At 37.8% G+C, this 27,841-nt stretch overlaps 2 protein-coding genes across 2 annotated transcripts in view; both read right to left on the minus strand.

Moving 5' to 3' along the window:
- Positions 1-564: 564 nt before the first annotated feature.
- LOC113109749 (claudin-7-B) lies at positions 565-5,254 on the minus strand. Its single transcript, XM_026273494.1, has 4 exons — positions 4,772-5,254; positions 2,565-2,729; positions 2,228-2,312; positions 565-2,090 (listed from the first exon to the last, which is right to left on the minus strand). The coding sequence occupies exons 1-4, from the start codon at positions 4,992-4,994 to the stop codon at positions 1,934-1,936; spliced, it is 630 nt and encodes a 209-aa protein (XP_026129279.1). The 5' UTR covers positions 4,995-5,254; the 3' UTR covers positions 565-1,933.
- A 6,978-nt stretch (positions 5,255-12,232) lies between these two features.
- Positions 12,233-27,841, minus strand: part of LOC113109747 (fibroblast growth factor 11-like) — a 41,851-nt gene continuing 26,242 nt past the window's right edge. The window contains exons 4-5 of the mRNA XM_026273490.1: positions 18,381-18,579; positions 12,233-17,009 (exon numbers count right to left, since the gene is read on the minus strand). Of these exons, the coding sequence (XP_026129275.1) occupies positions 16,876-17,009; positions 18,381-18,579 (333 nt within the window). The 3' untranslated portion in view covers positions 12,233-16,875. The remainder of the gene's footprint in view (positions 17,010-18,380; positions 18,580-27,841) is intronic.

Consider the following 27,841-nt stretch of genomic DNA (forward strand, 5'->3'; position numbering starts at 1 on the left):
TTTAATGTATTTATTTGAAACTCCCCCTGGCTCTGTTCTTTTATATATTTTTTTGTTTCTGTATTAATGACTCTATTTGTGTGTTCTTATTGTTTGTATCGTAAAGATTTAATAAAGATGTAAAAAAAAAAAAAAAAAAAAAAAAAAATACACATTAGCAGGAAATGATCTCTGATTGGCAGTATAAAGAGCAACAACTACCACAGGTTGAGCATTGTGGTAAAGTACCTTGCATTTTGTCACAAATATTTAAGTGAAACGTAAATCCTCTTTGTAAACATGTTTCATGTCATTTATTATAACAAATTATAACATTTAAATACAAATGGCTGTAATTGTTACCCATGCATATGCTACCACTTGATGACCTATTTTCTTTTCACACATATTATCCCATTACAGGATTATTTACATTTACGGCACATTTGCAGTGTTAGCCAGAATAATCAAACTATGCTGAAACAGAAGTCGGAGGACCATGTGTCTCAAAAGGCAAATTACTAAAATGGGTAAACGGTCACAGATTTCATTAGGCACATATAAAGAACGTTACAAAAGGCCAAATCTTGTTTTAAAAAATTTATTTACATAATTTTTTATAATGCAAACCAAACAGTCATAAACGTTTCAAAAAGTTAAATATTTGCATAAGCTGGTTACACATATAATATCGACTATCCTAAATAGACTTGAGGGCAACCCACCTCAAGTGGTCTAAGCACGAAGACCAAAGAAAGAAAGAACAACAGCCATAGAGAACCAGATTTTGCATGTCACATACTCATGTACATGTGGATAAAAAGAGACATGTAATTCTTGGTCTTGGACTCAGCAAATATCTACAACCTTTTCTCCTGACCAAAAAATGGTGTATAAAGCAAGAAAGGAGTGCCAAAAGATTTTGTAACATTATCTTAATAACAGGAAGGACACTGAGGAGCTGAAGCAAAAAAAAAAAAAAAAAAAATCGTTTAACTTTGCTTAAATAAGAGCCATTCCTTTGATTTACACCCCCCTCCCCCCCAAAAAAAAAGAAACAACAACAAAAAAACAGGCTTCACTGATAAATTTAGTGCTTTAGTTTCTTTATCTTTAGCCTCACCACAAAAAAAGTCAAGCTTTTGTTTATCCACCTAGTTTCAATCTAGCTGTGTAAAGCATGCCAGCAATTTCAATCTAATTCCATCAACATACCACTCGGTAACATTATAGTTCTCTTTGAGTAGTTCAGTACTTTACTACTTCCTTTCAAAAACTGTCTTTCAATAGCAATGAGTGAAACTTCCCTCAGATCATTTGTATAAAGTGAAGTATTGTTTGAAAAGAGAAGGTCTGGTATGTCACCGTCACCGGCCTGAAATTATGCAGCAAAGTGAACCAGAAATTTGTATGTTGGTCTTGGCTCTTAAAAAAATTATAAAGAAATTTAAATTGTTCTTTTCATGCACCTCAGTGTCAGACAACATAGCATAAAGTGAAACACAAAGCAAAAAAGTCAGATGAGGTCAGGACATGGCTTTAGAATAGAGATGTGTTAATGAACGGTATGAGTGATGATTTTTCCCTGAGCATGCCTCTCTCTTTAAAGTTCCCTAAACATGGCAGTCTTATAAAAGGAGGAACATACTGGGGAAGATCCCCCTCTTTCCAAACTCACATCAGTAACATGATTTATAATAGGAAAAAACAGACTTGGTGCTTATCAAAAGAAAGAAAACATAAGTGACCTCTTTTTCTGAAGTGGGCTGCTGTATCGGAGCACGAGTAAAATTTTCCCAAGGCCACTGATCTTAGCTGTCTGTTCTATTCTAAGTCAAACACAATACACGAAATTAAAATCTAAAAAGATCTGAGATCAGCTGACTAGGGAAACTTCTACAGATGCTTTGTTATTCATTATGATCTTCTCCAGCTTGTGAACTGCTGCCATGGCTCAAACGTACTCCTTGCTGCTGCTGGGGGGTCTGGAGGACTTGGGGTACTTGGGAGATGGTTTACCCTTTGGGCAGGAGGCAGCCAACATGCCTCCACCCATTATGTCCAGGAACGCACCTGCCCAGGCAATGAAAATGGCTGCACCGAACTCATACCTATAGAAATATATGATAAGAATATTATGATATGAGTATTGGCTTTCCTTTCTGGAGGAACTATAAAACAAGGTAAAGCACATGGATAAAGGACTAAACATAATTTGCTTGTGGTTTGCACCCACTTTTGAACTTACTTTGTGTTGACTGGTGTGAAGGGGTTATAGAAGTCCCGGACGATTTGATTTGTAAACCAGCCGCAGGCGACAATGCTACAGAGGGCTGAGGAATGGAAGAGAAGAGATAAATAAGTTACTTATGAAAAAAAGATTCCAAACATGTTTTTGACCATTTTTGTCCCCAAAGAGGAGGAAGTGAACATTTAAGTCAGGCGACAGATTCTGGAGCAATAACAAAGCACTGATTCCTAACCTGGCAAGAATTCCTTTAACCTTGGCATTTAATACCTTATCTAGATCTTTTTGATGAAAAAGTACTGCATTACAAAACTAGCATTAATATAAGTGAACGCACCTCCAACAATGAGGACTATACCGCCGGTCATGGCAATGCGGGACTTTTTGACCTTGTCATCACCACCACAGTTAGTGCACTTCATGCCCATGCTGGCCACACCCAGTCCTGCTACTGTGAGAAGGATCCCGACGATCATCAGGGCACGAGTTGCCTGGAGAGAACCTGAAAGAGGGGGAGGGTAGAGAATGAGTGAGATACAAAGAGAAAAAGGTAAATAATTCTTGATGCAGTAGATTTGTAATTTGTTCAATTATATAAAAACTCGAAGTAAATGTTATCCACTAGGCTAAAGGTATGATTATTCCCTTCATTGTTTATGATGGTTAAACTCAACTCGGCACACAAAACAGGCAAGTGCTTTAATAGTGAATCAGAGAGATTATAGGCTGACTAAAGGGTTTTGAAATGGCCTAATTCTCTACAGGCGTTTGTTTTTTTCCTCTGACTTACAAAAAGGCCCTTCCCCCAGCCACACCTGCAGTCAGGTGCGACTGAGACCGGTTCCAACCGGAAGCCTCCTTTGAGAGCGCAGTGAGATTGTACACATACGTGGGCAGCGATTTGCCCTTTAGCTTTGGAGAAGGAACAGGTTTAACCAGTCAGTGGGAGCTTGGGTATGACTGCAACAATCTGTTTTCTTTTTCTTTATGGGTACGGTTTGGCTTTCCAAAGTATTAAAACACTTTTAGTATCAAGATGAATTAAGAAGAAATCACTTTACTAGGTGTGTATCACCTGAAATGAAATGTAGATTAAAATCTTACAGGATAAACAAAATGGCTGCCTAGGGCGGTTACATCACCTTGCTTTTTGTGTTTCATGTTATATCTCATGGTTTATCCATAACAGTAGTGCTACAGCAAAATATTAAATAGGCTATCAAAGTTTTGTGCATAAACTCACTGATAAGTGTCTGTTTTACACAAGCTAAATCAAATGACTGATATGGTAATTGATTATATGACTTTAGTGTGTATAAACATACAGCCATAAGCACTGAAGTGAGCCTTTTCAATCAATCTCTGGTGTGAATAGTAAAGATGGGATGAAATAATGGCATGAAATGAGGGGAATAAACATCAAATAAAGAGCAAACGCCTCTACTATTATTCTAAAAAGGCACTATTTGAGTTCAAAAAGCTTCATTGTCTGCGTTTAGGTGCTTTCACAAAGGACTCTTTTTTTTCTTGTTGTGTTTAATAAACTGTTGCAAAATACACAAGTCATTCAAAGACAATGCCTGACTCCCCCACCTGACACAGGAGCACAGTTTCCGCGAGGGGAGGAAGGGTGGGAGTCACGCCCGTGTAATCATTACTTCGAGTAACCAGCTGTATCACCCAACACTAAACTAGCATTGTCCCAGTCAGAAAGTTCACCCAAATGTTAAAACGGTTCACATTTTGAGATAATTATCATGGTGAATCTCCTATTTAGGAAACTCTGGCTTTAAATTTGACCTCATACTTTGTTTACACATTCCCGAAGGACGGCTGCCCTTTCCTTTTACCCAAAACATAACCGAGGTAAAAACAAAAAGCATTATCTATCAATCAGCTCTGTAGGAGTGTGAGTGTTATGCTATTCATACACATTTTATGTAATCACTGCCAGAATGAGTTAGCGTGAATTTATTTATTTATTTATTTTAGGTAACTTGTGGAACAACAGGTGCTTGTCCTTATTATTGTAACTCTAGAGGAGTTGCCGCAAAATGGCTCTAGGGCGTGGTAACGTCCTGGCTTTCATGTAGCTACGGATAAGAAAAGCATCACTACAACAATCTGGAGTAATTTGCACCTTATATTTGATAATTAAAAATTAAAATAAATGGTTTTAAAATGATTTTCATGTTATCAACCAATATTTTTTTAAGTTTCAATTTCATAATTAATAACTAACGTAGCTATGACAGGACACAAATAAATTATATCAGTAGCTTGGCACCATTTGGAGCCAAAATACTCTTATAATTATCATCAGAGTGTGAAGAAGTGATCATATGCCAGTACGTTCAACAGTGCGCGCATGCGCGCTTACAGGTTTCGTGAGTTTTAAACCACAACTAATATGAACAAACAGACCGGTGCAAATGAAAGTACTTTTTAGAGACATCCAGCAGTGTTATTAATAATATATGCTAAAGCTACCCCTTGTTAGAAAGAAAAAGAAAAAAGAAATGCTGTTTGTAGGCTGTTACTTACTATCGAGTTGTAGGATGGAGTCGTACACCTTGCACTGCATTTGTCCGGTGCTCTGGAAAGCGCACGACATCCAAAGACCTTGATACATCGCTATCGCTGTGATAATATTATCTCCAACGTAGGCAGACATCTTCCATTGGGGTAAGATTGTGCCAACGATGAGCCCAATCAACCCCAGAAGCGATAGAGTAAATCCCAGAAGCTGCAGTCCTTTATTTGCCATCTTCTCGCAACGAACTTAAAAGATAAACGATATCTGAAAGCAGCAGGTCAGGTCTAATGCTTTTCCAAATGAGTTCGGTTTTCGTAATCCTCCAACGTCTTAAATAATCAAAAACGTATTTTTGAAATATGTATTATATTTTTTAAATGTTAGGTAAAATGCAGTAAAGCGCCGTTGCTGATTCCCCAACTCAGATACCTGTCCTGTGAAGCCGCACCTTGAATAGCTGCTGATTTGAGCTTTTAGAGCGTCGTCCTCTTTATGGGCGGAGACTTCCTGAGTTTCGTCTTCAGTTCACTCCGGTGTGTTGTTTTGAGGTCTGAGGGTATCGTGACGACATCTTATCGTAGTATGAGTAAAATCATTTGTTATCACAAATAGCAGATTTGTCATACTTTCATTTACAATCTGTATCGCATTTTTCATGTCTCGGAACTTATTGCCAAGTTGTCTCGGTCTTTAGAAATGGTTATGCTAGGCTACTACTGCCTAAACACTTCTCCATATAAATTAAAAGAACCAAAATCAGTCTGTGTGAGTTGAGTTTATTTAATACTCGAGTTTTACAACTTGAGTTGAATTACTGAAACAAATGAACTTTATCACGACATTCTAATTTATTGAGAAGCCCCTGTACATTCACACACTGAATGATGATGCAACGTTATTTAACCTATATTTTGATATTTTATGAAAAGCATACCACTTGTGTTTAATTATGCTTTTATATAAAATCTACATATTGCTATATATATAGGCTATATATTGAGAATTATAACTACATGGTCACAGTTTACATTTATGTATTTAAGCTCATAACTATATATTCTGATTTACTTCTGACAAAGAAATTTATTAAACCAAAAATAATTTTTTCATGACAGAGATTTGGCCTGTCTGAATGTACAATATAGACTTACACTTAGCTCACATTTAACCAACGCTATGACAGTTAATAGTGTTAAATTGTGTTTAAGAAGTAAGTGTTAAAAGTGCTGACACTATTGTGTATTTGGTGTAACAGAATATGTTGACATGCTTTAATGTCCAAAAAACTAATTATTTTTCAAACACTGTACATTATTGTAGGTCGTCAATGCCCCGCCTCTCTATAAACGTGTCATTTTCTACAAAGTCCGCTCTGATTGGCCAACTGACAAAGAACATTGTGATTGGCTGAACACCGCAAGTACAACGGAAATATAACCATAATTACAAGCTTCTTCTTTCAAAATAAATGTAAAGACAGTTAATAATGTCCTTAGTTTTACCATCAGTTCAAGCCTGAAAGGGGAAAAGAGTCGCGTGACAGACAGTGATAAAGCTCGTATATGTTTGCAGTACACAAGCCACTGACGGTTAAGACAGCCGACTCCACTGTGTGACCCTCTCTCCATCTCTCTTTCTCACACACACACATGAGACACTCAAAACTCTGCATTTGAATATTCAATAAGCAGATACTTAAACTAATAAAAACAACTTAGTAGCTTATTCAGAAGCATCAGATTGCCATAGCAAAGTCAGAATTACCTCCTCTCCTAGGTTCACGAAACTGTCCATAAAATGCATTGCTTTTGTGTTGTAATTGATCTTAAAGATTGCTAAATGAATCTACTTTCAGGAAGGAAAAATAAAGTGCTTTTGTTTCCTCCTAGATCCCTGACATGGCTGCTTCAACAGTAGCTGCTGTTACTGAAACCACTCCTTCTTTCTTTGCTGAACATTTGGGTGGCATTATGCAAATATTTCCATATAGTGAAGTAGACATGTGGTGGCATGTTTTATTGAGCTGTTTTAGGGGGCCGTGGAAGAGTCTTACCATTGATAAAGAATATCTCTTTGGGTTTGAGACTTTAGTCTTTGCAGCTTTACAGATCTTCTTTATGCACCAAGAGCTTGTGACACTCCAAAGAGAAATGAAAAATATAAATCACATAATATGACCCCTTTGAGAGAAGTGCCTGACACAGCAATAAAGTCATGACTATAAGCCACATAAAGTTAGTTTGGAAACTCACAGGCCACATGTCAGAACCTTTACAGGAAATGTTTTAAACTGTCATTTGAGTGAATGTTTTGCCCGGCACCCTGAGGCTTCCTCTGTATACCAGTTTAAAAACCTGCAGCCAACCCAACACACTTTTCAACTTTTTCATCTGAGTATCTGTTTTAGAACTTGTTAGTAAATATACTGTAAAAAGCCGAAGTGTTTTCTTAGGAACCAGTCTTTAGTTCCATTGTACTGTATTGTTTCCAGGGAAGTGATTCCACATAAGGACAGTTTTTCTTTGCTGTTAGTCTAGCCACATTACACAAACATAGAGAAAGAGAAAAGGGAGTGTCTTTATGAATCATACGAGCTATACGTCACAGGTTTCAGCCAGAAAAAAAAATTCCTGATATAATTCATAAACAAATGAGCATGTACAAATGGATCTACACTTCCTTGTTTATGAGTGCGAAACTGTTTACTAAAGCATTATTTGCCACCGTTCTCACAGGGTGGAGGGTTCTAACGTACCAGAACTGGTCAGACAGGTTCTCCCATAAACCACAGATCACCAGCCCTGAGCACTTCCTGAAATCTAATGCAAACACATTCATACATACAAAGAAATATCTACTTTATATTCCTCCACACACTTATGCACATCCACATATCGCATCTCTTCTCATACTCTTATGGTCCAGTGAGACATTTCACACAATCCACCGGTCACTGTCTCAGAGAGCGTGAGAAACTCGGAAGTTTATTTCTGATGTTGTGTGCAAATGCAAAATTCCTATAAATATCTTCGCCATGGCTGTACAAGAATCATTTTTGTTTCTCACTGTGCTTCTTCCTGAGCAGAGACTTCAATGTCACCTCTGTGCTTGGGTGGTGGGGGAGAGGGTTTGGGGGCTGGTCTTATTTGACACACCCCTATAATTGTTTAGAGTCTCAAGGCAAGTAATTCGAACTGTCATCTGTAAGTGACTCATAGCCGAGAGGAAATGGGACTAGTATCAGTGGAAAGCATAGTAATTCTGACAACTGCTGCTTAGTTTACATGGTAATATTATCATGTATTGCTATATATAGTTGAATTAGCTCTGGGCTGTTTGCAAACATATATTTCTTGTATCATTATTATCACTTTTATCTTAACCACAGTTTCTAGATGGGTTTCGTGGAAACTCTCTCTTCTCACGCTCTCTGTCATCAAGTTTTTACTTACTACGCCCCCTAGTGGAAACCCCCCGCTAGAGTTCAGGTCAGCCACTAGAGGGAGTCGTGGCCTTTCAGTGTAGCTCAGTCCAGAGAGCTCTGACATTTGTTTTGTTCCTTCCTTTATTGGTGTAATGGATGCTGAACATCACCAAAATGTCTCGTCTCAGCAGACTCTCTCTGTTTCTCTCTTTGTTCTTCCTTATCCCATCTGATAAAAAATAATTTCCATTTACATCCTAATGAGAACAAGAAGGTGTGATGGGGAGAATGAAGGAATAGAGGAGAGAGGAGAATGTGTGGGAATGAGATAAAAGTGAAATCAATGATGATGTTACCTGGGCCTCACAGGGAAGGATAATGGAGGACATTAGGAAAAATACTGAGTGTGTTTTTGTAAGAGGCTATACAGTCCATAAGTCTGAGACCAGTATAGCAAAAATGCTACTATTTGCATAATTTAATAGATTTTCTTGTAATTACAAATTGGATTATGACTTTAAAGGTTTTTTTTGTTGTTTGTCTCTCCTTTTCTTTATTTGACAGCACAACTATAAATTTTAGAATGATCCTACCTACACTGTAATATATATATATATATATATATATATATATATATATATATATATATATATATATATATATATATATATATATATTTAGAAGTCTTTCTACTTAATTAAATTTTTAATGCAGCATGTTACATGCCATTTCTATGTGAATATATGTGAGCTTTACTAGCAATTTATGAGTGAGAATTGTTTTTTCACTGTAAAAAAAAAAAAAAAGATAATTTTCTGCCAAAACATTATTCATTAATTTTACAGACATTTCTATTAACCCTACAACACAAGCCAGTGCAAAATTCAAAATATAAAAACAGAGAACACCTGTAAAAAAATCAATATGGAAAATCCCTTCATACTTTAGGCCATATTTGTATGATTTTTTATTTTCCGTCTGTACACCATTGGTGTATTATTTAAGCATATTAAGTTTATTTATGCATTTTAACTTAAGTAATTTCTTTCTTTGTTTTGAAGTTGAAGTTGCAATTTCTGTGATCACCTCTCATAAGATAACAAAATTAAGTATCCACCTAATGTTAAGTGTTAAAATAAATATATAAAAGTAACACATCACACTCTTTTTAAAATAAAGTTCCAAAAAGGCAATCAAATGGGTACCCCAAAAATCATTCACTGAACAAATCTTAAAAGAACAATCTTTTTTTCGTGTGTGAAGAACCTTGTCCACTTGTAAAGTGTGTGCTATAGAAATGTTCTATGGATGTTACAGGTTCTTTATGTAACCATCAATGCCAATAAAGAACCTTATTTGTATTTTAGGTAATCAGTTCAAATAATATCAGAACGAAGGCTGCTGACTCAGGTATCATTTGCGTTGTGGACGCCGCGTCTCTTACATCCACTAGAGAGCAGTATAGAACAAGTCTTGAACTCTTGCAATCTCATTCGCCAAAGACCTTGACGATCAGTTTAAGTAGGTACAATCTGGGGAGAGTCTGGAGATGTGTTCAGGAGGCTTCAGGGCAGAGCTGAAGGCCTGAGGGAAGAGTTCAAATAGTGTGAAGGATGTCAGGTTTGAATGCACACAAACATACAGAGCAAGCGGCTTTAAGAAGATGCCATGTTGGATCAAAATCATTATCTGAGAGATCATAGAGGCTTATAAGGGAACACAGTTGTGTCTGTGAGCATTTATTTGCTCGCCAGTGTGCAAGTAGAGACTTGTTTCTGTATGCATTATACCAGCAGCCTGTGTGTGAGTGTATAGGGTGAGATCAGAAAGTGAAGGGAAGCCCTGGTCTAAACGCTGAGCCCAGATGGCAAATGTAACGAGGAGCAGATAGCAGAGGTGCATTCTCTGACCCTGCCACCCTTGCCTTCCTCTTCCTTCCTCCCCAGGGACACATCCATGAATAATGCATGGATCAATTATTACTTCTAACATTTAGCTCTATTTTAGCAAGATTGCAGCAGGGTGCCTTAGCAATCTGTGTTTATGTGGTCACTTGAAAGTCTTACCATTAGAACTTAGCCATGGGAAGAAAGAAAAAAAGCTACAGAGCATTTATCTCCCTTGACAGATTTGTGCATTACTGTTGTGGTTTACCTTTATCAAGAGTTGCGGAGGTTTGCTGCAGGTGAGGGTCTGATACAACCATGACTCATAGCTTCTCTGATGCTTTCAGATTCAGCCTGGGGACTCAAAACCAAGTTCTGGTGCGTGTTTGTCAGTGGGTGTGTAAAATTCAGTCAAATCAAACGTGCTTGTGATGTAAAATAGGTTACTGCTGCCAAGTATAAGAAGCACATGAATAATTATTTTGATTTTGCTGTGATTATGATCTTATTTCCTTGTCAAAAAGGGTTCACAAAATTCTCTCGCTCGTTTTTCTTTGTTTTGATGTTACAAACGCCATTTCTAAGCACGTTATGTATATTACTGCATTATGAATAAGCGAAGTTGTTTGTTTTTTCGTTGTTCAGGGACTCATTACAGCTCTAATAGCTCTATGTATGTCAGCGGTAGACAACTTCCAAGTCAGTGAGCGTCACTCACTAAATATTTTTTAACAAATTTTGTATTTATGAGCTCAAAAACACGCACATTAACCGGATGATTCACAACAGGTCTGTCCGCAAATAGTTTGTACTTAACCGGTTTCTTGAACACGTGCTGGTAGATCGTAATTTGCATAATACGCGCACAACCCATGCCCACAAAAGGGATTTCCGTACTACCTCACCTGTCTCTCCCGCTCGCTCCCGCTCTCTTTCGCGCGCGCATTCTCAATTAAGTGCATGCGCAGACAGTGTTTCGAAGAGTTATTATTCTATAAACCCGTTTCGTATTGGCCGTTTTATCACATAATTTTTATTTTTACTTATTTAAGATAAACATTTAGTTAGTAAGTGATATTGATTATATTATTTATTTAATTTTGTAAATATGTGGCTTCGGTTGGTTTTAAATGTTATCGTATAAAATGTTCAAATTTACCGATTAGATGTTTAAAACATGCCACTTAAATGGTTCAGAAAAGCTGACATCATGACAATTTTTTTTTAATGTAGTTCTTGTGAAAATTAGCCTGTGACCTCGAGAAAACAAGTAAAATCTTCTAGTGTTTTCTAAAACTTCCAACAGTATTTTAGTCTCATCCCTTCATCATGCAGAGAAATGATCACAGCGCAACCATCCTTTTTGATTTATCCCATACTTTTGATGTCTTCTCATTTCCCTTGTTTAATCAACATGGTGTCATTATCTCCAATAAGCAATCTGCCTTCAAAATATTTCTGAATATTCTCGCAGCAGGAATCCTGATCTAGAATTAGTTTCTAGGATTACTTTTAGTTAACCGGCGGAGGGATCTGAATTATGTTTTGCCCTCCCACGCTGCAATTCAAACCCTGTTCTGCATGTAATTTTCTCATATTAATCCATCAACTGCCAGCTAATCCTCAAATATATAGAAGAAACTTGTTTTAAGAGTTTGTAGGGTCTGTAAAGGCATTAAAGGCAATTATCTCGGCTTGCTTGAAGGGGCTGGAAGATGATCTACGATTATATAACGAGTCTGAATGCGCGAGTGAGAGTGGGCTGTGGTTTATATTCCACCCTGCGGTATTAATTCTGTTCTTCATCTGATTAGCGAGACTTCCTGTAATGCAGTGACATGATGCAGATGTTCATAGGTGGCCTGTGAGAGGATTAGTCGAGGCCTGGTGACATAAAAGGGAGAAGTTGAATAAATACTGCACAAAGTGAGCGTCTCTCGTGTGTGGATGTGTTGTCCATGTGCAGTGTGCCAATGCTAAGTGGAGGGACCAGAGGTTGTCTGTCACCTGTCACCTGACTGCTCACCTGTGAGTACCTGCATCTGTCTGTGCCATCTGTTTCCTGCATGCTTCTGATATTATGCGTGGTCATTTTCTAAAACCAGGAACAGCGGACATCTAAAAACACATATTATATACAATACAGTCCATCACACATCTTACAATAATACAAATATAACTGTTTATTCAGTAATATGTAGTAATAAGACACACCCCCTTCCTCCTCCTAACCCAGAGATGTATAATTGCTCTAGAAACGTACACAGGATGTCAAGTTAGAGGCCAGGAGAAGGTGCTAAGGAGATCCTGTGCTCTGTAAAGGGGAGTCATTGCCTAGTATTTCCGAAGTGGGATGCATGCAGTAGAGTCCCAGTACTCTCCCAGGTGTGTCGGCTTTCAGAGCAGCACGTCTGCCATGCTGGTTAGGGGCGCAGGGGATGGCCAAATGACCCAGGCTGTTGGTCTATGGTCAGCCTTCGGTGAGTCTCCACGCAGGCCTCCATGCTGAGGTGTGTGTAGCTCCGCCTCCAGTGGCTGCAGCCAATCAGCCTGTTCCTGCATCCACTGTAAGATCAGGGGCGGGGCTTAAGCAGGAAGCCACATTCTGTTTGGCAGTTATTGCCACACTCAGGCAAGCCCTGGCTAGTGGAAGACTTTGCTTTTTCGGAAGACAAGAGGATAGGGAAGAAAAGGACTGGCTTGTTTTCTTTTCATTTCGTTTGGAAGACCTGTTCAGAAAAAGGTGCGTTGGCTTTTAGTTTGAGTATTTTTTTTTTCTTTTTTGCTTAAGTCACAAATCATGTATTTAAGTATGGGTGAGGAGGTCTTAAAAGTCCAATTAGTCCATTAACAAGAAAAAAAAGCATAAAAAACAAGTTTGCACAAGGGAAAATATAGCAGTAAAAGAAAACAATCAAACAAATACAAGGTTTCAGGTTCATACATATTTTCCACTAAATATAAAAGCAAATTACAAGTACCCATCAGTTCTTTAAAATGACAATTTTTTTTTTTTTACTGTGGGTAAAATGGCCTTCGGTTGCAATTAATATTACAATTTAATAAAAACAAATACAAAAAGGAACTCAAATCTGTACATGTCCAAAGTCCTTATGGCTCACAGCAGGTTTGGCAAGACCAGGCAGTCCATCTCCCCAAAAGCACCCATTTACAGTACTGTCATCACTGCTTGATTGCATTTAATATTACTTTTTAATCATTCTTTGATTTATATACACATATTGTTCTCTTTTACTTCTCTGAGATAGATATTATGAAATCTCTTTTTCATCACAAAAATACAGCATGAAAATTTCATAAGTGTTCCCTTGATCAGCTCGCTCTTTTTGCATGCTTGAATTGAGGGCAAATGAAACAGAGGGTGGACTCAGTGTGTCCTTGAGAACTTGCCCTGATTTAAAAGAGAGAGCGAGAGTCAGGAGAGATATAATACTAGCAAATTCACAGCAAAACCAGGTCTGGACAGAAGCAATAGAGGGGGAGCGAGCGAGCAAGGCCCATTTGACAATACCCAAATTGGGTTTGCGATCTGGATGTCACTTTATCTCCATGTTGTCCTTTCTTCTGCCGCTTTCTCTCCCACTGGATAAAGTCCCACAAAAAATAAAGAAATAAAAAAATCATCTCAGTTCATCGTCTGCTAATGTCCTCGAGTTCCTCAGTTGAACAGGGAAATTATTGCTCACAGCGCTGGGCTATTGCTCTCCAGTTTGGCTTTTATTGAGTCAATCGATCGTTACCTCTCTCTCTCTCTCTCTCTCTCTCACTCACTCGTACACATACACACACAGAGCTGGAGGGAAGGTTAATAGCCACTGGACACACAGGAGAGGGTTTGTGGAGATTGCTCAGGAAATGGAGCATGACTTTGGAGCACACATGAGGGGACATATTTGCGCAACATTCGTCCTTGTGTTCTTAGCGTCAGGTAGATACGCTACACATAACGCGTTCTCCTCCCCCCATCCTCAGAGAGACTATGTTCCTCAACTTCCTCTCAATCGGCAAGAATTTGTGTCGGATCTCACTCTCATCATTAGCACCAAAGCACACGTTCTCCTCCAAGAATCCAACTTAATGATCTTCTGGTTTTGCTCCTCATAATCGAATGTCGTCTTCCTCTCCACCAGCTAACTTCAATCACAGAGCTGCCCTCAGGATTTTCACAGACTCTCGCAGCCAGCAAATTGTCTTCATCCCAAATCTCGTCATGCATAACCAAACTTTCTCCAGCCTTTCTCATGCTACACATTACAGGAATGTTCCAGGCTCAATACAAGTTAAGTGCAATGAACAGCACTTGTGGCATTATGTTGATTAACACAAAAATGTATTTTCAATTGTCCCCCCTTTTCTCTAAAGAAAAAAAAGTAGAAGCAACAAAAATCAGTGAAGCACTTACAATGAAAGTGAAGAGGATAAATTTCAATATATTCTTTCTTTAATAAAACGGCACAAGATATAAAAATGTGCATGTTAACATGATTTTAGTGTACAAAAAAATGTTTACTAAATTTTGGTATAAAAGTGTATTCAATTTTACTTGAAAACAAAACAGTTAAAACCATAAAAATGATTAAAAAGGGCAATTTAAATTGCTTTACTGCTATATTAATGCACAAGTTTAAACGGAACAATAAATGTACATCTTTTATTAAATGAAAAGCTTTGAATATCTACTTGAAAATTATCTAAAAAATCAATTAATATTAATTTCAAGTGCATCACTTTTTTATTTTATTTTATTTTTTTCTGTAGAAAATTAGGAAAAGATTTAAATGCATTTTTAGTTAAATCAACATTATGCCACATCTGCTGTTCATTCAATTCAGTTGAACTGGAATATTCCTTTAATATTCAACTTGCTAATAACTTTCATTGAGACACATACACGTACCTTGCTTCAACATGCTAAACACTTTCTGCAACTTGCACAAACCCTCACTAACATCCACTATACATTCTTCCTACTTCCTGATGCATTTTCCAAAATATTTTATGTCCTTTGATTTAATTTTTAGTCAAATATTGATTCATTTTATGTATGTATTTATTTCTTTTTTTCTTTTTCTTGCTGGTCAGATGTTAGGGCACAGCTCAAAGAGATCTATGTGAACGTCTATGTGAACACAAATAAGAATTAACAAATGACCTTTCTCAGACAGAACAGCAGCAAAACCAACAAAAGACATGCAAGCCATACCTTTACAGCCTCAGCAACTGCTATTGGCCCACAAATGCATGTCATCATCTAAGAGGCGGTTGCTTCCCTTCTGTAGGACAAAAGGTCACCATTTGGAAGCTGGTTGACCAATGCACTTGCAAACGCACACATTGCAAACAACTAACTGAGTGTGGTGTGTGTAAACTGATAAGATGCCTGTGGAATTACAAAGAGATCCTGGATGTCACAGCACATCCGCTTGGTTATGTGTCAATTATGAAACCTGGAGAGGGTCATCAGTCAACATCTCCAGGCAGATTAAAATGCCCAGACTCTACCGAGCCATTAAAATGATCAACTGTGGTGTGCGAGCCAATGCGTTTACACGTGTGTCCAGACTGCCGCACACACAAATAAATAATGGAAGCAGATGTTCATTTCACATCGTTCTGTCTCTTTCACACTCTAATACGCACGTCTAAACGCACACAAACATTGCGTCATTGATCAGCTTGCCGCAATTTAAATTTGCATATTAAAATCTCTTGTCCGAGCTGCTTGAACAAGCGGAACGTTCCCGGGAAAAGGAGTAAATAATTCAAGCAATCATGGCTCGACTCCATGTAATCCCCTGTAAGAATTCCATCAAAGAGCTATCAAACAACTGCCCCGAATAATCTTCACTCGTTTGCCAATGATACAGAAGCCACTTCAAGCCAACTGGCCATTAAACATGAATAGAGTTTCACACGAGAATTTCTTTTTTTCTTTTTTTTTCTTTTTTTTGGATCTTACAGTCCGCAGTTGTAGCCATAATTAAACCAAAAACAGATGTGTTTTGAGTTGTGGATTCAATCTAAATTCATAATCCTCCTCATTGGGTTGTTTTTGAGAATATCAGACAGTGGAAAGAAGTACAACTACAGATTTATGTTTGATTTCAAAAGCTGCCCAATCACATATTATGCACAACACCACTGGCTTCCCTGGCAGCAGTCCAGCAGAAATCAATGGACACCTGCTGACCATTAGAACTGGATCCTCATTGAATGGTCCAATAAAAACTAATTTTACTATGCTCCTTCGTATAGTTCTGACTGGCACAGAGCAGCCTTTGGCAAAGTGATGGCAGGAAAAAAAAATGAACCAGCGAGGGTCTCATCTGCTGAAATCATTATGATGATATGGGATAATAACCTCTCTCTCCTTCGCTTTTATTCTTGCACTAAAACTCTTTGTTCAAACAAAAAGAAACCGTAGGGAAAGAAAAGTCAATTGAATTCTTCAGTTAGGATGGATATTGTTTGCATTTTTCGTCTGACACTGTGACAGAACTCAAGTAGGGCACATGGGTGCATGGAAAATGTTTTTGCAGAGGATTATGGGATCATACGGGGGAGGGGGGGGTCAGGTTTCATGCTGGGTCAGTGGAAATATATGTGAGCTGGTTCGATGGAGAGAGGCAGGGATTCTCCACTTGTCCATCTGATCTTGCCCCGTTCAAAAACCCACAACTGACAGCCGCTCACACAGCTCTTCCTGCCCTCATTACATGAAGGAAAATGGAGTTCTCAGTGTCTATGTAGTCCCTCACCCTCCCTGCGTGCGCCCCCTGTGCTATGAAGCATCAGCTCTGGGGGCCTCTTTCCTGCCATTCTTGTGAGACGGGGAGTCTGAAGTCTTTACGGTTTTGCGTGGAGGACTCTGCTCCGCTACAAGCTCATGCAGTGAAGGTTCCTTGTACATGGCCACTAAAGGGAACAAGAAGAATAAAGACACACTGAGGTTATTTAAAGCAACAACAGAGTAACTAAAGTTATTGTCTCTGGAATAGTGCAATACATTTATTTTTAAGAATCTGCCATTAAAAAAAACCCTTGTTTGGACCACTAATTTGAATATTGGGAGGGCCATTAGCTGGTACAAACTAATTATTATCCAGTATAAGATGGCCAAATTTGGATATAAGCTCATCTATGACATCTGGTTCAAGCTGAATATAGACTGGTTTAAGATGGTGCAAAATCTTGTATTTTTAAGGCTAGTCTAAATATTTTATGCCACCATGCCTCTGGTCTGAGATAGGGCAAGCTGGCTACTAGCTGGTCTAAACTAGGGCTGCTGGTTATTGGCTGGTCTTTAGCTTGTTTAGACTGGTTATTATCTGCTCTAAGATTGGATGGTTACTAGTTGGTCTATGCTAGTGCAAGCTGGTTATAAGTTGGTCCAAGATACCTAGTCTAAGTTTGTCATTATTGGGTCTACAGCTAGTGGAAGCTAAATATTATTCATTAGTCAGTGCAAGCTGTTTATTAGCTACTCTTTGTTGGCCAGCCACCAACTTCCAAAAACAGCCTTGACCACCTTGGTTTGCTAATAGACCATCCAAACTGGTCTATTGTCACCTGTTTGGACCAATTACTTACAAGCTTTAACCAGCTAGAAACTAAAACACAGTTACCCCTTTAAGTTAGATTTTCCATCTTGGAATTAGTCTCTGGTAATCTATATTCTGCATTGGAATTATGGCTGCACAATTAATTGAAATTAAATCGCAAAGGCGATAAATCGCTGTTTAGGCAGAAACTGTGATTGTCATGCATATCTTTCATTAAAGCACAGTTCTGTGATCAGTAGTGAATCTCCATCCGAATGCCAGAGTGTGCTCTCGTGCTGAAACTTCAGAAACGTCCACAGAAAAAATCCAGGAAATCCCTATGGTGGTTGCTGAATAAACAGAAGATTTAACTGCTTTCATTGATTCGACATGACTAAAAAGCACACGACAACGACAATATATGGTTTATCCGGGTTTGTCTTATTAAATTTTTAATTATAATAAAGTATATATTAATGCAATGCTAATCGACACAGCCATTATCACTGCTTAGAATATATTAAATATTGTGTGGCTTATTTGGTATAAGAAGCCACATCATCTCAAAGAAGAATTTATTTAAGTTATTGTCAGTGAACTGCGGCTCTGTGTAGTAAATGCTTCTCCATCTGAAAGCACGTGATGAGGCTTTACTACTGATCACAGAACCATCTCTACTGACAAGATGCGTATGACAGTCACATTTGATTAATCATGCAGCCGTGATCTCAAAGTTTGATCTGACCTTCGATGACTTTAGGTAGGAAGTGTGCGGCTGCTTTGGTCTTCTTCACACGGTTGCCCTTCATTACTTGGCCATCCCGGTTGATGCCAATGTACCACGAGCGTCCAGACTGGCTTTGGCGGTACAGCATGGAGGAGTACGTCACATAGTAGTTCTCAAACACACTCTCTTTGAATTTGCACTCTGGGTTGAAATTCTCCTGCCAAAGAATGAAAAAACACAAATATGCTAATAAGTACAGTCATCTGTAATGCATACACATTCATGTATGAGAAAACGAAAGATGAAAAAGTTAGCATGTTTCTAACAGAAATACCATTGCACCATACTTTTGATTGGTTGGTCTGCATCTGTAGAGGGTAAGTGGAAATCCCATCATGGTGCTTCCTTGAAAGCAATGTTCTCCAGAGAGCAGGAGGTAGATTATTCTACTCAAAAACTGCATTCATTTGCATGACTGATGAACTTAACACTGTCCCCAAAGGTACTCCGTGAGTGGAGAAGCAGCACGCTCCACTCAACATATGTACCAGCATGCACATGTAAATGCACACACTTGAAAGCAGAAGCCACAAATCTATAGATACTCAAAATGTCATGACCTGCTATGAAGAAAAACACATTCCGCTTTCAACCTAAAAGTTTAATTTAGCCCGTTCTGAACAGAACCTCGCCATTCCCATTCATCTCCTTTTACTTTGAACCTTTTCCACCAATCCAAGCCACTAAAGCCAGGTGACTGTAACCAGGAGCGACATGTATACATCTCTCTTAGTCTTCGTCAGGGTCCTTGCCCTGTCAGAGAGCAGACCCAATCAGCAGGATTGATTTACTGAGGGTAGTCAAGCAGAAACGGCTGACTGAAGACTTTTGGCAAACCACCGGAGATTGAGAGATTCGGACTGAGTGAGGAAAGGAGAAACAGAGATGATTCTGGGGTCTGAAGGTGGATGAAAGGGTTACGGGGGTTTTTCTTCCCCAATCTTAAGCAGCTCAGCTCGACTTGAGTGAAAACCGGCGCATAGGTCCAAATTTCTGCCTGTCTGCTTTTAGTCTATGCAATGCTCAGGATTTTTTCTTAGATTTGTCTTCATCAGCACTCACGTTCTTTTTCTTTCACTTATTTTATCTAACCCACCTTCCCTTCCTCTTGGCCTATACATCAAACTAAGCAGCTTTTGCCTCACGTATTTGATTTCCTTAAAATCTCACTGACGGAGGAGATCAATAGATGATCAGCCTCATGGAATACTAATAACAATCTAATCACGTGAATCGTGTTACCACGGCCACCGGGAAGGACATCGTCACATCCAACCTCAAATGTACAAGTTCAGTCTTCAAATATTAAGCCCCAAAGTTGACCTTTGTCCAGTTTTACAACATACATTACATTATAGCTTGTGGTGGTACCATCTTAAGACATTAAGAACTTGATCTTGACCTGAGGACAACCTTTTTGATGCCAAGGACCCCTAAATATGTTAGGAAAAAATGTGTGGAATAAAAAATTAAGTGTGATATTATAAAGATAAGATAATTCTTTCCAAATTTAAAATCCATTTGAATTAAATTTACATTTATATTTATATATTTTCAAACAAATTGTCATAATTAATATTCTTTAAAATATATCTTATTTATTAAGCTATCTGAGATTAACAATTAACACACTATTTTATTATATATAAAAATAGTAAATATAAATGTATACAAATAGGAATAATTTAAATACCGTTAATTTAAACAGCTTCTATGTTTTCAATCAGAACATAACACACACTTCATTAAAATCTTAATTGTGTCAGTATCACATTAACATTGAAATTTGTATACATTTATATTATTAAAAGGTCAGATATAAAATACACTTATAGCATACTTTTAAATAAACATAAATAATTATATTTATGTGATATAAGAAAAACGAATATGTATAAATACACACTGTGTGTGTCTATGTGTGTGTTGCTTGTATAGTCGCTGTACAAAGCCACGCCCCCTGATGGCATATACAAACACAGACCAGACGACCAGAGACAACATTACTGCAATACATCATGTGCCATTCACTGGTGAGAAAACTTAATAGTACAGTTAGTAAAAGTACTACAATACCAGGAAGGAAGATCAGGTTGTTGATGCTTGCCTGCCATTCTCGCTCTGTCTGCACAGCGTGCGTGAACGCATTGATGATGTATCCTGTCTGCGCGAACAGGGTGTGCAGGGTCTCGGAACGAGCATTTCTTGGTCCTACGCCTTCCACAGAATATATAAATACATAAATACATTTAGACCATGTTACTTAATGATTGCTATTGGAATGTGAAAAGACTTTCAACCAGCATAACGAAAACAATTCTGAAGACAATCATCTATTGCACCTGTAAGCGCATACATTAACTTAGATTATTATTATTATTATTTCCTGCTAATTGTTTTTTTTACGGACCCCCTAGCACCCCCTTGTGGTCCCCTTTGAGGTTCTGGACCCCAGTCTGAAAACCCCTGACCCAGATGGCCAGCTCCTATCTGTGCTTGGGAGAGTTAGCATTGAGTAGCCATGATTACAGGCTTAAATGAAAAGCTAATCCTTTCGCTCTGACTCATGAAGTTATACTGCCTCCTTCAGCTTGAGTGTCTTGGTGGAATGGGTTGGAATGACATGTGGAGAAAGAGGTAATATCTGGCCTGCGTGCAGAGAATCCTGACAAAGATGCCAAGTCGCCAACATCTTTATCATGCAGAGCAGCACTCTGACCTTCCCCTCGCTCCACCCCCTCTCCTCCCCTTCTCTTCCTTCTCGCTGCCTTCCTCCATTTTTTTTTTTACTTTCGCATGCAAAGGTCTGATTGCATCTATTTACCTGGTCATAAAGTAATGCCCATTCATTAGCCTCTGTCTAAAAAAGTCTAAAAATCTTTAAACATCCTCCATTTCGAAATCACTTTGTTCAATACATAAACACAGACAGGTGACCTTTAAAGTCTGCAGGAAATCAAACCTGACCCTATTTTATTTTATTTTTATTTTTTTACAACTAATGTTAGATGGTAAAGGGGTGCATTACAATCAAGCCCCGCCCTCATTTTTTCTTTTTTTCTTTCTTTCATATTTAGTATTCTGCTTCATTTGGAAACACATTACAATACAAGACTATGAATTCCAGTTCATGCAGACTTTAACAATGAGACGTTTGTCGGGATTTTAACTTTTTCTAAGTGTAAAGTAATATGTGTGACTTTCTGAACTACTTCTAGAAGTATAAATTCATTGTTTTAATTAGTATTTGTGCTTTTTTAATTTTGATGATTAGAGCTTAAAGATCATGAAAGTCAAAAATCCAGTATCTGAAAATATTAGAATATTTACATTTGAATTTCATTAATGACCATCCCTACAGTATAAACTCTGGGTATCTCTTTTTCTTTGAAAACCACAATAATGGTGAGACTGCTGACTTGGTAATGGTCCAGAAGTCGATCATTGACACCCTCCAGAAAAAGGGTAAGTCACAGAAGGTCATTACTGAAAGGGGTGGCTGTTCCCAGAGTGCTGTATCAAAGCATATTAAAAGTCACCAAGCTTAGACGTCTTTAGGAAAAGGGTTACTTCTGAAAAAGAAACAACGTCAGAAACATCTTACCTGGGCTAAAGAGAAAAAGAACTGGACTGTTGCTCAGTGATCCAAAGTCCTTTTTTTTTCAGATAAAAGTGAATTTAGCATTTCATTTGGAACTCAAGGTCTGGAGTCTGGAGGAAGACTGGAGAGGCACAGAATCCAAAATCCTGGGTGAAGTTTCTTAAGTCAGAGATGATTTGGGGTGCCGTGGCATCTGCTGGTGTTGGCCCATTATGTTTATTAAGTCCAAAGTCAATACAGCCATCTACCAGGAGATTTTGGAGCACCTTATGCTTCCATCTGCTGACAAGCTATATGGAGATGCTGATTTCCTTTTCCAGCAGGACTCTAGCACCTGTCCACAGAGTCAAACCCCCTTCCAAGTGCTTTGCTGACCGTGATATTACTGTGCTTGATTCGGCAGCCAACATGCCTGACATGAACACTATATGGAATCTATGGAATGTAATTAACATTTAATCATTACATGCAATGAATCTAAAGTTTCACTGTTTGAAATAAGTTACAAAACAGAGATAACTTTTTTTTCTTCTGTATAATATTATTTGAGATGCACCCGTACAGCATATGTGTGTGTGTGCTACACTATCATAAATAAAATTAAATATATATATATATATATATATATATATATATATATATATATATATATATATATATATATATATATATATATATAGTTAACCAGCAAATACATGGTTTGTATAAATTAATTTAATAATTATAGTTAATTAAAATTTCACCGTAGTAGTTTTAAAACTAAAAATACAGAGTTTATAAATATTGTTTTATTGAATTAAACCTACAAAGCTACATGCTATAGTATACATACCTATACTTTGGTGTGACTATTTAATCATATAGTGACATGCAAAGTATTATTTTTTTATTTAACTCCACAACATTCAGTTTCATGTAGTTAGGTGAGTCTATGGTAATGGCAACAATATGTTTGAATTGATATATTTACTACAGTAATACAGCTGCAGTACTACACAGAGACTTGGAAATGTGCTGTATAATGTTGCTTGAATTTTTTAAGCTTCCAATCATTTTATTATTATTTTTTTCCCCCATCAATTTATTCAAGTGACTACACATACTACAACGTGCAGACAAACATATACCCAGACATTCCGCAGCCACCACAAGATGTTCTGCAAGTTTCTTCTCACAGCCTTTGGCTCAGAGAGCATGAAATTGACATACCGAGGGTGTGGGATCCTACTGCTGTGCTGTTTCTGTTATTGACCTTGTTACTCCCACGTGGCAAATGCAAAAATGCTTGATGTGAGGGCAGTTTACAGTGCCCGCTCAAGTGCAGCAAAAAGCAGTCTTAAGGCTGTCACACCTTTAATGCCCATCACAATAACTTTAACAGATGAAAAATTTAACAGTCACATTAAACTGCCAACGACAAGCAAAGCATCCGTCCTGTCGATGAGTTCATAACATGGGGTTTCAGTCTTGCAACACAGATGTTTTGAAATTTTCTTGACATTTTGGGACCAACGTGACCTCTATGTCCATTACGTTTCTCAGCAGGAAGTTGGGAAGGAAATGTAACACAATGCTGGAGACACGGTTGAATAATTGATATCAATTATGCTATTTCAAAGACACATGTATTATTCAGTGAAACTGTATTAGTCCCAAATCCATAACTACAGCTATAGGCGTTATACTGAGACTGGAAGTGGACGAGAAATATGCCCTTCATCTCAAGAACCTGGGAAACACGCAAAACAAGCATCTTGGCCACAAAGGAACACTGGGATAGCAAAGTTATGACTCAAGCTGTAAATGAGTGCTGTACTTCCTGTTAGTGGAGGAGGCCTATGGCACTGGCGGAGAACGGAAAATGAAAGAGAGGAACTGGATAGCTAGCAGCTAAGGAATGAAAGGCATGCTTGGAAAATATTTGTATTTGCAAAATACAATATGAGTCTTATTTACTCTGAATGCATGGCTACTTTTAATGGCTGTCAATAGAGCGCTGCAGTGATGATGTATTTTTGTAGGCAAACTCACCCTGGTTCCCTTAACAAAAACCCAATAGTTGCTGACCGAAAGTGGCCCCAGTGGTGCCATAATCTCTGTCTGTATATGTCATTTGGGGCCAGTCTTGCCCATGATCATATCTAAACATAAAGCTCCTTACTGGGGATTATGTTTCATGCGTTAGAATGTATGTGTGTGTGTGTGTTTGTGGCCCAATATGTTTATGCCTCAGTTAATCCTTGCACTTGAGTGCATATGTGTACAGTTCATACGTGTAATGTGTGTTGCTACTTATACGTACATGTGTGGGAAGACGCATTCACTGATGTAAGTTTGTGTGTTCAGCGGATGTTCAGTGGCATACAACATTACATAAGTCTATAAAGAATGCAGGGCTGCATTAGGAAACATCAATGGATGGATGGACGAATGTAGGCGAGGACATAATCCATTTACGCTCTGCCTATGGTGACGTTTACTGATGGTCGTGCAGCTGGTGAGGGTGGGCGGGGCTATTCCAGATCGCTGATGGCATTTATCATCGTTTTGAGTGACGAATGGAGGGTCCCTATCAATAAGATTCATGTTATGGGATGTTAGATGGTATCTCCTGCTTTAATGAATGATCTGGAACAGGGCTGACAGAATTACTAATAAGCATGTAGCAAAGTAATGGGATCTCATTTTTACTTGTATGTAAATTGTGAATCTAGCAAACGTACATTTACAATATCAAGGTGCTGGCAGCATCTATTCTAAACTTTCAACTTTAGAGATGTACAAATCTTTACCAGTCTTTTGAGATTCAAAGATTAATGGAGTTGGTTGTTTAAATTGTATTTACAATAAATGAGTTTAATCATTTAACACCATCATATTGATTAGTTAACCCATTTACCTAATTTGACTTGATGTTTTCATTCTGTTGTGTGTGTAAAGATCGATTAGAACTGTTGTGAAACCAGTGACACATATGAATCTGTAACGTGTGAAATGCATAGAATAGCATACTATTCTTACATTTTCTTGACGTTAGAGAAGCTCCGTCCATTTTTTAACACTGCACTAATCTCTTCTGTCTTCCATATGCATTTCTACAGCGTGACAGTAAGGTTGTATGAATTTATGAACAAACTGCTTGTTTTTTCAAAACTTTCCGGTCTGCTGACATTTGCTATGACATCCATCTGCTATAAACATTAGAATGCATGATAATTTTCGTTAACTCTACAATAAGTAAATCCATTTCCTCAGCTAATTACTCTTCAACAGCGGTGCTATAATGGAAGTTCAAAGATAAACTTCTAAAGATGGCTGCAGGCTTGTTTCTCGGATGCGTAAGGTCTATATGTGCATTTTCTGTATGCGTAGATTGCTGGGATGAACTAGATTTTCCAAAATGTGCGATATAAATCAGAACACAGAATGAGATACTGTGTCCCACTGTGCAGTGCACTCAACTTGACCTTTCCATTTCCAGTGTGATGAATATACTGTTGGTTAAATCAACTGTTAGTAATTCATTATTTGATCAGACTGGCAAGGATAACACTACAAACATTTTTACAGAAAAAAAGTATTAACAATACAAAAATATCAATTTTAATACAGGACATGCAATGTAGTGTAGCATACTATAGTTTGAAATGACTCAGAATAATGCCAATTATTGACTTTTTAAGGATGCATTAAATTGATTGAAAGTGACAGTAAAGACATGTTGCAAAATCTTTCATAATAATAAATGTCTCTTGAGCACCAAATCAGTATATAAGAATGATTTCTGAAGGATCATGTGGTACTGAAGACTAGAGTATTGAGGATGAAAATTCTAAATTCAGCTATACTTCATTTTAAGACGTACAATTACATACAATTTAAAACTGTACTAACATTTGAAACATTTTGATCAGATAAATTCAGCCTTGTATGCCATAAGAGCATAAAAAACAATCTTTCCAACCCCAAACTTTTATATTATATTATATTATGTTATGTTATATTATATTATATTATATTATATTATATTATATTATATTATATTATATTATATTATATATTTAAGAAAATAACAAATTTTTGTGTGAGCTCCTCTCCTTTTTAAACTAAATTTTATCTACAGTGGGATTCATATTTATTTCATCCCCTGCTGCTTTTGTAAGTTTGCCCACTTACATTTATTTATTTATTTACTTATTTTTTGGTCTGTAATTTTTATGGTAGGTTTATTGTAACGTAGACGTAACGTAACGAGACAGAATGGTTTTTTTTTTTTTTTTTTTTTTTTTTTTTAGTTTGTCACCAGGTTTGCACATATTTCAGGAAGGATTTTGGTCCACTCCTCTTTACAGATTCTCTCGAAATCCTTAAGGTCGTTTAGCAACAGAAAGTTTCAGGTCCCTCCACAGGATTGAGGTCTGGAGACTGGCTAGGCCACTCCATGACCTTAATGTGCTTCTTCTTGAGCCACTCCTTTGTTGCTTTGGCGGTATGTTATGGGTCATTGAGATCCAGGAAGACCCATCCATGACCCATCTTCAGTGTCCTGGCTGAGGAAAGGAAGTTCTTGTCCAAGATTTTATTGTACATGGCCCTGTGCATTTACCCCTCAGTGCGGTGAAGTCGTCCTGTACCCTTAACAGAAAAACAGCCCCACAGCATAATGTTTCCACCTCTGTGTTTGACTGTAGGGATGGTGTTCTTGGGGTCAAAGTCAGCATTTCTCTCCTTTCAAACACGGCGAGTTGAGTAAATGCCAAAGAGCTCAATTTTGTTCTCATCTGACTACATCACTTTCTCCCAAGCCTTCTCTGAATCATTTACATGTTCTTTGGCAAACTTTAAATGGGCCTGTACAAGTGCCTTCTTGAGTAGTGGGACCCTTTTTAGGATTTTAGTCCATTGTGGCATAGTGTGTTACCAATGGTTTTCTTGGTGACTGTGGTCCCAACTTCCTTAAGATCATTAACAAGCTCCTTCCGAATTGTTCTGGGCTGATTCCTCACCTTTTTAATGATCATCCTTACCCCATGAGGCAAGATCTTGCTTGGAGCTCCAGACTTGTATTTCTTCCATTTCCGAACAGTTTTTCTCCTTCTTGCTTATGGCAGTGTAGCCCATTCTAGCCTTGTGCATATAATATATAACATAGAATCTTGTCTCTGACATCCTTTGACAGCCCTTTGGTCTTGCCCATGGTGGTGGGAGATGTTGAAATGGAAAATACAGATTGTGTAAACAGGTGTCTTTTATACACCTAACGAGCTGACATTAGGAAACACTTCTTAAAGTGACAGGACTAATCTGTGTTCCACATGGGCACATAACCAGTCCGTGAGAGCCAGAATACTAGCTGGTTGGTAGGGGATCAACTACTTAATTCACTGAAATGCAAATCAATCTTTATCCTTTATATAATGTTTTTTTTTTTTTTTTTTTTTTTTTTTTACAGGATTATTTTGGTTGGTATTCTGTCTCTATCCATTCAAATTAATCTACTATAAAAATTATAGACCCTTAATTTCTTTGTAAGTGGGTAAACTTACAAAATCAGCAAGGGATCAAATAAATACTTTCCCTACTGTACATGATATTTTACATATTAGTGTCTATCAACATGTTTAAAAATCTGTAGAAATACTAATAAGATTACTTTGGGCAAAGACAGAGAGGCCACAGAATAACAAGATTCTCAACTGAAGGGTACTATAGGGTTCATAAGGGGGCTTATGGGAAATGGAGGCAGCTTAAAATGCCGCAGAGGGTTTATGGGGATGAACAGCTACAATCTGCAGTTCATTACCTGCAAGGGGAAAAG

Source organism: Carassius auratus, chromosome 10, assembly GCF_003368295.1.
Source record: "Carassius auratus strain Wakin chromosome 10, ASM336829v1, whole genome shotgun sequence".
Lineage (NCBI taxonomy): Eukaryota > Metazoa > Chordata > Actinopteri > Cypriniformes > Cyprinidae > Carassius > Carassius auratus.